The sequence below is a fragment of the Pantherophis guttatus genome, chromosome 2, assembly GCF_059756535.1.
Source record: "Pantherophis guttatus breed Tessera chromosome 2, ASM5975653v1, whole genome shotgun sequence".
NCBI classification, from domain to species: Eukaryota; Metazoa; Chordata; class Lepidosauria; order Squamata; family Colubridae; genus Pantherophis; species Pantherophis guttatus.
In genome coordinates, this window is record NC_142064.1 from 37,350,615 (window position 1) to 37,363,020 (window position 12,406).

At 35.2% G+C, this 12,406-nt stretch overlaps 1 protein-coding gene across 1 annotated transcript; it reads left to right on the plus strand.

The window, feature by feature from the left end:
* The first annotated feature begins 621 nt into the window (after nucleotides 1-621).
* FAM151B (family with sequence similarity 151 member B) lies at nucleotides 622-12,404 on the plus strand. The gene is made up of 6 exons (XM_034441199.3): nucleotides 622-3,241; nucleotides 4,523-4,648; nucleotides 6,043-6,193; nucleotides 7,924-8,132; nucleotides 8,893-9,028; nucleotides 9,731-12,404. The coding sequence occupies exons 1-6, from the start codon at nucleotides 3,178-3,180 to the stop codon at nucleotides 9,876-9,878; spliced, it is 834 nt and encodes a 277-aa protein (XP_034297090.2). The 5' UTR covers nucleotides 622-3,177; the 3' UTR covers nucleotides 9,879-12,404.
* The last annotated feature ends 2 nt before the right edge of the window (nucleotides 12,405-12,406 follow it).

Genomic DNA, 12,406 nt, shown 5'->3' on the forward strand with positions numbered 1-12,406 from the left:
TAGGTCTGCTATAGGCTATTTCCTACTGTCTCTTGTACTTTCTTCAAACACTTTTATAATACTTTTATGACTGTATTTAAAAAAAACCTGACTATATTTTTACTGGTATGAACATTTAAAAATCTACAACTTCTGCATAGTAATTGGTCGTGCTTCTTCTGGTCACTGAATTATCTACTCGCTCTGGACTTCAGTTCCCCAGCATTTTCTTCTCAAACGTATTACTGTTAATAATACTCATCATTTGCCAGGATTGCTGCTACTTCCTAATAAAGACACAAATGTCTGTCTCTTGTTTTTAACCTAAAACCTTAATTAAAGCTTTAATTAAGCATTGCACATTCAAAATATTGTTTCAAATCATCCTTCTATTCATGAGTAGGGCATTATATATTTCCCTGTTTTTAAATATTTAAGGTAACTACATTACTGTGATTCTTTATTGATTAGAATAAGGAGGTAGCTCAGATTGTGGTTCCAAATTATAGCAATATGAAATAAATACCCTAATGTATCTTCCCTTTTCTTTTCCAGCTATCCCAAATTTATGATTTTAAATATTTCATTCAGCTGAAGGATTTATAAATGTTATGCTAAACTTTTTTAAAAAATGCTTTAGAAGCAGATTTAATATCATGCCCCACAGGGTTAATTCTCTTTTTGGGTTAGGGTTACTGTAGTCAAAGGAAAAATTCTTGTCCTCTCTATCTTATGATGCCAATGGTTTGCTGAAGATTAAAGCATGTTTAAAATTCAAAACAACTTTAAATGTTTCTGGGGCCTTTCAAGCCTTGGCAAAAAATTCTCAATCTGTGTTTAATAAATTAAAATGTATACTTAAAGTTTAGATTAATTCTGACATTTCTGTTATTTCTGTTTGTTTTGATTTTGCAGTCTGGTGTGTAGGATTTGTTGTGCCTTAGTACTTGATATAAGACATACAAATCTTCGAAGTAAAATTAGCATAACATATGACCCTGCTATATGACTGTTTATTTTGTGACCTGAAAAAGCCAGGGTTAATTGGGCAAGTAAGCAATGAACTAGTGTTTACCACTTTTTAAGTTTGTTTTCTTTTAAGATTTTGCCTTGTGTGACTAATGACTCAGACCACAAAATAAAACAGGAATAAGTAAGAGATCACAACTGAACTTTGTGTAATGATTTGCATATCACTAAAGCATATGCTGTCAGGAAGTCAGCATTCTGCTGCTTACCATGCTTATTCATTGACTTTATTTGCAAATCATGCTGAGCATTTTGAAATAGCACTATCATAGCAGTATGTTAGAACTACTGCTAAGGAGAGGGGACTGCTGCTTTTCATAAAATGTTTACTTTTCAAATTATAATTCTATCCATCCTTAAATTCCACAAAACATCCTAACTTTATGCATAAACATTTACAGGGGCTATTAATTTCAAGTCCACATTACTGAATGTTTATATCAAAAAACCATGGAAACTAATATATAAATCAGCATTACAGCATAATAAAATATTGTTGTTCAGTCATTGCTGATAACCTGGTAAATATTTTTCTATAGTTAATAACTTTTGAGTTCTTGTAAATTTTTATCATAACATCTAGCCACCTTGTATTCTTTTGCCCTCTTTTCTAAGTTCTTTGATTTTTTTTATTTTTGGCTTTATTATTAATGCTTTCAGAAAATAGTTTAATTTTACTTCATCTAGTATTGGGTTTTTTTGTGGGGGGGGAATCCAGTGTTCAGTTTTCTACAGCATCAAAATTCAAAGTTATTTCTCTATATTGCAACTGGGAAAAGCCATAGCTCTGATAATATGTACCTTTGTTGTCAATGTGATGTCTTTGCTCTTTACTTAGATTTGTCATTGTTTGTCCCAAGTACCAGCTATCTTTTTCAGATCTAGAATCACTGTCCCTCTCTTACGTCTTACTTCTTCTTCAGCTACTTGCCTTGAGTTACCATTGCCTGTTAACTATCTTAGGTATTTTTAATATTGAGGAGACACTAGTTTTTGTACACTTTTTTTTTCTTCATGGTCAACAATGGATTCCTTTCACTTTCCTTGCTTCTAGCCATTCAAGAGGCATTGGTATATCTGTGATTGATGTTTCTCCCAGAAATTTTAATTACAATTGTTTTTCAAATCTGGCATATATGATGATATATTATGCATAAATAATTAAGAGAGCATCCAATCTTAGCCCACCCCTTTCCCACTTTTGAGCCATTTAGATAGCCAATATTATTATATCCTGATCATCAGACAGTATGTTTTATTCCCTAGGCAGGTAGCCTTATACATACATGCTTTCATGGACTGTCCACATCTTGTCATCACAGTTGAAAGTTTTTATAAAATCAATAAGACATTTTTATTGAACTCCCTTGTCATCTGGAGTATTCATCGAATATTTGCAATAGGATCCTGGGCCCCTTGATTCTTTTGCAACAACAGTATCTGGCATCTGGTATTTGTACAGTATCTGGCACTTTTCATTCTCAATTACTATTATTAAACAAGCAAACTGGAAAACATGCATGCAAAACGCCCTCCTACCAATAGCATGGGGAGGTTTTCTCAAAGATGCAGGTTACAGTTTTAATTGCAGGGATCATCATTTACTAATCCTCATAAACTATGAAGCACATTTTACAAAAATGGAATTTTTGGCAAACGAAACTACTTCAGAGTTCAGTTTCTACATTTCCATAAAACTGGAGTAAACTGATAAAAGTCAATCTGTAAAAGGCAGCGGCTGCCATGCGCGTATCCCTCTTGAGCTTCCCGGCTGAACCGGGATTTAAGCCCGGATGCATCATAGAGATGGCGCCAATTCTGCCCGTTGGGAGCTGGCATCAAGACGAGCCCGTCATTTGTAAACCTTGTTGATTTAGCTATTTCGCGAATAATAAACCCCTTAACGCAGATTTCAAAGGTGGTCAACTTAGAATAGTAAGAGCAGCGAGGCAAATTCGAGAGCAAGTCTCGCCATCGCTCTGCGGGAAGCAAACGGGGAGGCGGGCGACGGGCAAAAGCACTCGGAAGTCGGACTCGGCGAGCCTTGATGCGGAGCGCTTGCCGGAAGGCCCCGTCAATACCGCGAAGAGAACCGGTTGCACGCCTCAAAAAAGCAAAGGCCAACTCTGCGGGCGCCGGAGGGGGTCTGAATAAGACCCGAGATCGGACATGCAAGAGGACGAACGTGGAGGAGGACCGGGCGCCGGAGGGTCCGCGCTTGGCGAAGGGGAAGGTACCAGCTCTCCCTTTTCCCCCTTGCAGTTGGATTTGGTCTTGAAGCCCCCTAGAGCAGGGCTGGGCAAATGTGACCCTTTTACAACCTGCGGACTTCAACTCCCAGAATTCCTGAGACAGCTTGGCTGTCTCAGGAATTCTGGGAGTTGAAGTCCACAGGTTGTAAAAGGGCCACATTTGCCCACCCCGCCTTAGAGCAGTGTTTCTCAACCTTGGTAGCTTGAAGATGGGTGGACTTCAACTCCCAGAATCCCCCAGCCAGCAGCTCTGGCTGGCGGATTCTGGGAGTTGAAGTCCGCCCATCTTCAAGCTTCCAAGGTTGAGAAACACTGCCCTAGAGGGTGTGTAGAGCTACTCCAGAGCAGCTCTGGTTAGCTAATTGGTGCGATCTCATTGAAATTGCTCTTACGACCTGATCGCTGAATCAGGCTCATTTATTTATTAGTTTACATTGGGCTATTAAAGCCAAATACCCCAAATAGCAGAACAACTTATATACTGAAAATATTGCAATAATCCCAGCAAAGACTGGAAAGAAATGCAAGATGCTTTCACCCCTTGAAAGCCTTTTGCTAGGCAAACTTCCACCCCAACATTAATAAGGAAGGGATTAGGGACACCTGGGGACCACGGTGAACTCATCTTGACTGCCCATACCCTGCTGCTGAGCAAGGGAAGCTGGTGCCTTTTCTCTTCTCCGTCTCCACCGTGGGCAAAATTTTCATCACCCAATGCCCAGAGGGGGTTTATGACATCTCCCTCCCTCTCGTTCTCCCGGTTTATATTGCTCACTTTGAAACAGATCAGATTCCAGCTATCTTTGTGTTTTCAGGGCTAAAGCAGAGTTTTAACTATCATTCGTTGTTCCTGAGATTAAAACTTTCTACTGCAGATCTCATGGATCCTATAATGACAAGATCGTGTCCTAGAGGATGTGAAGGATCTGCTCGCACACTGTTTCTTAAACTTAGCAACTTTAAGCATTCCACCTTCAGCATTCCAGCTAGGGAATTCTGGTAGCCAAGTCCACCCATCTTAAAAGTGCTGAGTTTGAGATGCTAAACCTCTGTTTGAAGACCACTAGTGAAAGAAAATTCATTATATCATGTGACAGCCTGTTCCACCAGCTGACAGTTCATACAATCTGGAAGTCATTTTAACCCATTGGTTCTGATCCTGTTCTCTGAGGCAGTAAATAATAAATTAATAGAAAATAGAACAGAAATAAAACAACCAAGTCTCTTGTATGAAATTAGTCCTGCCACTGTTTTCCACATAGGATTTTGGAGTCAAAATATATTAGATTATTTTCTGAATACCAAGCAAATTAAAACAAGAGATGGAGCTGAAATCATTTGGTATCACAGAGCAAACAGCAAGCAACACATGAAAGACGCAATACAGAGTAAGTATTGGAAAATAATACTTGAATGTAAACCAGGTAAGTAAATTTATTTTTTCTTATTGTGTAGTTCATAATATAATAAAGCAGTATTTATTTCAGTAATTCTAAAAAAGCAGAGTTAAATCACAAGAGATTGAATTTAGTTTGATTCAATGGCAGGGTTCAAGTGGCAGGTTTTTTTTTAAGGAAGAATCAGCTTTTTTTTTTTTTTTTTAGAGTAATCTGTTATAGAGATACTGAATTTCCTGGCAGTACCATCAGGAAAAAATATTTATGCTTTGAAACGAAATCTGAAAATGTGCAGTGCATTTATTCAGTGCATTTAGACAAAAAATGCTTAATATATTTATTCATTCACATGTATTATATGGTTATATACCCTACCATTAACCTTTTTCCAGGCAAAAAATTCAGATGGCAATGTGGCATATTCACATAATAATTTTAGCCAAGGTTAAGGTAAACATGGTTCACTCAATCCAATTTTCTCTAATTACACAATCCATTGAGTCAAAATTAATCCCAATTTGGAACTGCATAACATGTTAATTTCACTAATTTATTGATAATTATGTTCTGAAAATCCACCCTCTATTATATATTTCATATTTCAAATTGATCAGACTTAATCCAAAATTGTTCCAAAGCAAATGTGCATCAAACTCACTCCCTTACCACAGCAGTCTTCCAAGGAAGAAAAAGCAAACTGCAGACTGGCTCAAAAAGCAAGGCATTCCTTTGTGAACTCACTGCCAAAGAGTACATATAAGCCCAAAATAAGAGACTGCAGAGTTCTGAACTGGATAGGAGAAGAAGGAAGAGGTTCAGGATAAGCAAATAAAGAATTGTACTTCACTGGATTTCACTGTGTTGTTTTTGGACTTGGGCCTGACATAAGCAACTAAACCGCTTGTTCTAAAAACAGAAATTAAATGATTTGATACCCAAAGCAGAGAGAACAGTGGATTTTTTCCCCAGTAAGCTGCCCTCTAAGCAATTATTATTTTACTATTTCATATTTTAAAGCAATAGATGTTTAAAGTTCATATTTTAAGTTTTTCTATTGCGTTCTCAATAGGCAACATAAGTAATGAGATTAGAATGTATACATATTCATGAAAGAGAAAAATTATTCTTACGTTCTTTAGTTCATATAATTCCCCAGGGCATAAAAGGGGAAAATAAATTCCAGAGATGCAAATTTTCTGATGATTCTTTAATGATTTATTTTCATGACTCCTTAATAAGTTGTGAGTGCCACATAGCTCCTTTTATTAGTTCTCACGTGATATATAAGTAGAAGAAAATAAACACTTTGCTACAAATGGCTTTTTAGATATGACAACATTATTGCTATTTTTCTTTTCTTTGTTTCTTGTTTTGGAAATTAATAGGTGCTGCTCACATGATAGAAGCAGATGTCCTTCTTTATGGTAATCACCCAGTCATGGCTCATCCGCCTGAAACAAATAGTGATAATACACTCAAAGAATGGTTAAACGAAATTAAAAACACCAACAAAGGGATCAAGCTTGATTTTAAAAGGTAATTTGGAAAGTATACACACATACATTTCAGACTTTAAATAATCACTATATTATTGAATAAGGAATTATTGATCAATTACCAACACATGCATTATGAAGTGTAATGACATCTGCATAAGTATGCCAAGAATCATATTTTTAGTATTATCCTGCAGGACCTATCATTAAAGTGCTGAAAGAAACCCTAGTAATAAAAAGCTAAAATAAGGTAGCTGGCTAATGCCAAAATTTTGGGAAGAATTAGTCTTATGGCAAGTATTTAATATATTTTACAATACAATAATTCATTTAATGATTCTGTGCACATATTACATACACATTCATGTAATAGTTACTTCACTTGATCCAATTCTTGTCTTTCCATTCACAAATTGTAAATGTGGATTATTTTTATTATAACATTCTTTTGTGTAAGGTGTATTCGCAAACTTGTGGTCATGGCAGTGCTGCCATGGGCATCCACAGTTACGTGACTATGATTTTCAATGCTCCTTGCCAGCTTCCCACAAGCAAAATCAATCGGGAAGCTAGCAGGAAGTCAGAAGTTGCTCCTATTCCCACTGCTTTTTTGCTTACCTGTGGTCATTCTGCTTAACTCTTTACGTAAGTAAATACCGCAACTGTCAGTATTTGTCTATTATTTAATGTATTTTGAAATAATTCAAAATAAAAAGTTGGCAATAATTAGAATGACACTACAAATAAAAGATGTTTCTATATATGTAATCATGTCTCACTTAATATGTATATGAAGTTTCACTATGCTTCATGGATTTGAAAATCCTTTGAATGTGTATGACCTGGGTGTACAACTTGTCACCTTAAGGACTACAGAGCTCCATATAACTAACTGACGGCCTCACTGCACAAGTTCTTTTATCTTATTCTTGTTATCTTTATTTGCTATTTCATTATTTAGTTAAGTTTAAAAACTTAATAAAGAAAATGAAATAAAATAGCAAAATTTTCAGTTATTTCAAACAATCTTTTTTTCCTGATCAGTAGAGGGTGCTACAAACCTGAAATTCTTTTCCATTAATTTTTTTTAAACTATTTTCTGTCTGTCTGTCTGTCTGTCTGTCTGTCTGTCTCTCTCTCTCTCTCTCTCTCTCTCTCTCTCTCTCTCTCTCAATGAAGAATTAGCGAACATGGAAGCCAAAAACCAAGAAAAGCATCTTAGAATTGAAATCCCATATTTAAATTCATAATACATGTATACATGAATAAAAAGAAATCCCTGTTCTTTCCTTTGCCAGCATCAAACTTAACATTCTGGTATTGTGTGCGTACATCTCTCTGTCTTGCTATCTCTATATAGTGTCCAGGGTCATTGGTTTTTCTGTTGTTTGCAATAAAGCAACATACCTAGCTGTGCCATTTTGTTAAATTTTTGGTGTAAACAAGTTCCTATATATGGGTGTTGAAGATTTATTGCCACATATGAAATGCAAAGTAATTGGGATTTTTTTAAAAAAAATTTGGGAGCTATATGGGCATGAAGAGGAGAAAAATTACAAATTACAAAAAAGGGGAGAATTGTCCTGATTTTTTTTAACCATTTGCATGCTTAAACCACCCAATTTTACTATTAACACTTCCCTCAGTTTTAAAACTTAAAAAAAATCCAAACATTTCTTTCTGCCAAAGTTGCATTTCCAGTATTTTGATAATTAGTGAAAAATATACATCTTTTTACCAGATACTTTAAAATGTATTGCTTGTTTATAGTCTAGAAGCTGTGAATCCCTCAATGAAGCTTCTTGGAGACCTGCATTTTAGGCAACCTGTTTGGATTAATGCAGACATACTCCTAGGACCAAAAGGAAATCACCCGATAGATGCAAAGGGATTCCTGGACACAGTGATATCATCTTTTCCAGATGTAACTTTATCTTTGGGATGGACTACTGGAAGAATTAATTCAAAATGCAATACAGGTAATGCAAACCTGTGCTAATGCTTTAAATTCATGTATAGATAATACTGTGCAATTCACTTTGTCCTGCAATCAGGGCAAGACATTTTTAGGTAGCTATTTGTATAAAAGGTGATCTTTTATACTGAGGTCACTGCACATAGAGGACTAAAACTCAACACATGGAGGATAACCAAGACAGAAAAACTATTACTACAATCATGATTTCCCCATCTCCTTTACTCATGCAATTTTCAAGAGATGCATATAAATCTGGCATGGCTGATATTTATATCAAAATGATTCTTTGACCTCACAACTGTAACATTAATTTCAAAGGCTACAGCAAGGCATTACAATTAATGCCTTCACCTATAATGTATTTTGAAAAATATTATACACAGCAGCATCTGTAGGAAGGCAAGGGGAGTTAAAATAATATAAGCAGGATTGTACTGAATTGACACAAGGTATCATGTCACTGTGATGTCACTTGCACGTACAAAAGGGACAGTTTGTGGAGTGGCAGTGATGCACATTCATTGTTTTGTCAAAACAATGAGTCCTCTGGATATTTTCAGTTTTGTTACATTACATCTTATCTTTTTTAAATGCAGTGAAGAACAGCAATTTGCAAGAATCAAAGTTTCTCTTTCCCGTCCTTATCTCTTCTTATTCCTTCTCATTCCAGAAAAAAAGGGGCTTTAATTAAAGATGGACAGTTTAACTATTAGAAATTCAGCTTCCATATCTGAGTACTACAGCATTTGTTCCTTCTTTAGGTTATAGTTTAGCCATGGTACAAGAAATGGCACAAATATGTAGAGATCGTACTCAGCCAATCACATTTGCTGTAAGAGCTGATTTGGTTTGTCGGTCAAAATCTGAACTTCTGTGGTTACTACAGCAATCAGACAGGTATGGTTTGCAGTAACTGAATTTTGTAATAATCTATAAAAGACTTTAAAAATGATTAAAAATAAATTAACAAAATAGAATGTGTCTGCTTCAACAAAGCTAATACAGAAGTGTTTCATTTTCATTTACTATTCTTGTTGTACCTTATATCGATGGGCAACCAGCCATCCTCAAGTCCTCTTTTATGGTTTTCAGAATCTGACTATAGATTCTGAGAACTAATAGCAAGGTACCACCATTTTTGCGTGGGGAAATATACCAAATCCATTAACTATGCACCAAAATAGATTTATCACTAGTAAACACAAACACAAAGAAACCTCAGCTTCTCTGCCCAAATGATGCAACCTCATCTTTTTTACGGCTTTAAGCTACTCCTACCCCAAAATTATGACCCATGATTTATGAAAATGGAAATTGTCTGAAACCAACCATTATATTAATGAGGCAGTTCACCTTCTTATTTCAGTAGATTCATGAATTTTGATGTGACTATCATGAAATATGTGGATTCAGTGAAACACTTTCCTCAGAAAGCTTTCATTTCATAGAACCATCATTATGTGAAAATAACATAATACAATTGAAGTTTTGGCATTTACTTTTATTACAATACCTATTTTAGATAGGTAGATAGGTAAATATCTGTTAGATATTTTAGGTATCTGTGAAATAATTCAACTTTGGTGACTCTTCTTCCAGGTACACGTTAACCATTTGGACTGGAAAAGATGATGAATATTCCGTAGATGATTTACTCTTCATCAGACACAGCTTTGATAAATGTAGAGTTTTTTATGATATCTTGGAGCCACAAAATTCCGAATTCAGAAAAGCCATAGGAATATAAAAAGGACAAATAAAACAGCTCAGTCAACAATGTATTTAGGCTTTAGACTGAGTATAAAAATGCATTAAATTGAATTGTACATTTCTATCACTGATGGAACACAATTGTAGTTATTGAAGTGGATGTTTTCATCAATTTCCCTTCCATAGATTCCTTCATCTTCTGCCTCCACAAAAGTTGATCTTTTGAATAGTATGGAATTTTGAAGGGCAGGAAAATAATTGGAGGGATGTTATGGGAGAAATTATTTCCCATTGTATGAATAAAGACAAAACTAAGATCAAAGTTGATTTTTTTAAAAAGTCAAACTTTAAAATCTACTTTGATTTCCAAAGCTTATTTATCCTCATTACAGAGTGAGAGTCTTAAAAGTGAGAAGAATTTTTAAAAACTTTACTGAAACCTTCTTCTAAAGTCACTCGCACTCCAGCATTTGAAACTTCTCCCTTGGGCTCTACCTTCTCTCTGCTTATGCAGATATCATATCCCTGTAGTTACATATCCCCGTATCTGTACTAACTACAGTGTAACATGCCCTCATGTTACACTGAGGAGATAACAATGGTCTACAGATGTTTCACATTCAACTTCAATCTACTTTAGCCAACATGACCATTAGGAAAGAACGTGGAGGACTGTAGTAAAAAATAAGCAGATAGAATTTGATTACTAATTAGACAACTGATACTGCCCCAAATTTTGTCACAGTATCACAATATGCTACATATTTAACTGACTTGGAACATAGATTGATACAATCTAAGCCATAATAATATTTGGTTTTTCTTTAGAAAGTTTTTTATTATACATTATTATTCTTTAGCAACAGATTCCAAGTTTCCCTGAGATACTAATACTTCTTATATTTTTCATACAAGCAGAAAATTTATAGAACAATTCTACACAAAATGCAAGACATATACCATAATTTATAACTAAACATTCCTTTAATACTATAGAAAGTGTGCTATTATTAACTGGTCATATAAATCATCTTATGGTACATTGAAGTTAGTCTGGTACCTATCTCTAGCCTTAGTAAATCCAATGATGGGCGAGCACGAACTGGAAAAGCCTTGCCTATAGGCTCTGCACTTTCCTTCATTAATTTGTCTACGAAAATGAATTGGAGATGTTAATGGGCATCATTTAGGAGGAAATGTAATGTGTGTGTGGCATATGGGCTACTATTATAAAGGCTGTACTTTATATGGAAACACAAACATTGCCAAATCATCCTTGAAGATATGTAATTACCCTGTTAACAGTTACTTTCCCAGCTATTACAAGAGACTCACTAAGATATATAGGCATCATTTTATTTTTAACCACAGGACTTAATTGCTGTCCATCTCCATCTTAGGTAGTTAGTGAGGCATCCTTCATGGGTCCTCCACAGATACATTTCATAGGAACAGTTAAATCTATTCCGGTGGGGGTGCTTTTTAATATGGAGCGAACTGATGTAGAAGGGCCTCCTTATTAATTTAAGAATGTACTCCAAAATAATTTAAATCTAGGCTGTTCAGTTTTATATCATTGTAGATTTTTCTGTGCAATTATTGCTGCAAAGAATCCAAAGCGTGGAGTTGAGAAGCATATACTGAACATTTTTAAAATATAGAGTCAATGCTTAAATGTCTTAGTGCATTCTTACTGATATTTATAATGTGGCTTTGGGGGTGGGGTAGCATCAAAGCTGTTGAAACCTTTTTCCTCCTCTCAAAATAGTTCCCAAACGTTTGAAAGCTGATTTGTCATTGGAATCTGTTCCTTCTGTGGAATTTCCAACTGTTAGAAAAAACCAATACTATAGCAGATGGGGGAGTCTTAGATCAATTATTTTAGTTTATATAGAGATTGTACAGTTTTGACATCTCTGCCAGTTTTGACATTTCTACCAGTCTGTTTTTCTATTCCAATATATAGTCTGCTGAAGATAGTCATAGACACTTTTCTCCTCTGCTGTTCAGTTTTTCCACAGAACATACCTATGCAAAGAGTAGAACTAATGGCCGACTGGCTTTAAAACAAACAATAGAAGCAGAGCTTAATTTTTCAACAATTCCAATATAAATCACCCCTATATTTTCCCAAGGAAACAAAATGGGCATGTCAAGGGTCAAGCTTGACTTGAAGGAGACTTCAGTTTTATATCCCATTTCGATTTTTGTATTTAATTTCCTAGGACAAAAATGTCCACATAGACATATAGTCTACAATCCTAAATGATCTCTCCACAAATGACTCTTTGTCTTTGCATTGTACAAATATTATATACACATTGTCTTTCCATTCCTATCTAACCCAAGCCTTGGTTCAATAAATTATGTCAGTATCCTGGATTCCCATATTATACTGAACCACTGGTATAATATGCTAGGATAAATTGTGATTGGCTAGTAATGTTTAACATTTTCTGAAAACACTGGTTCTTACCCAAGCAAACCGAAGTCTTTAACACAAATACATATTTCCCCCCAATACCCCAAAGGGAATTGAAAATAAATATTTCATGAAATTTTATT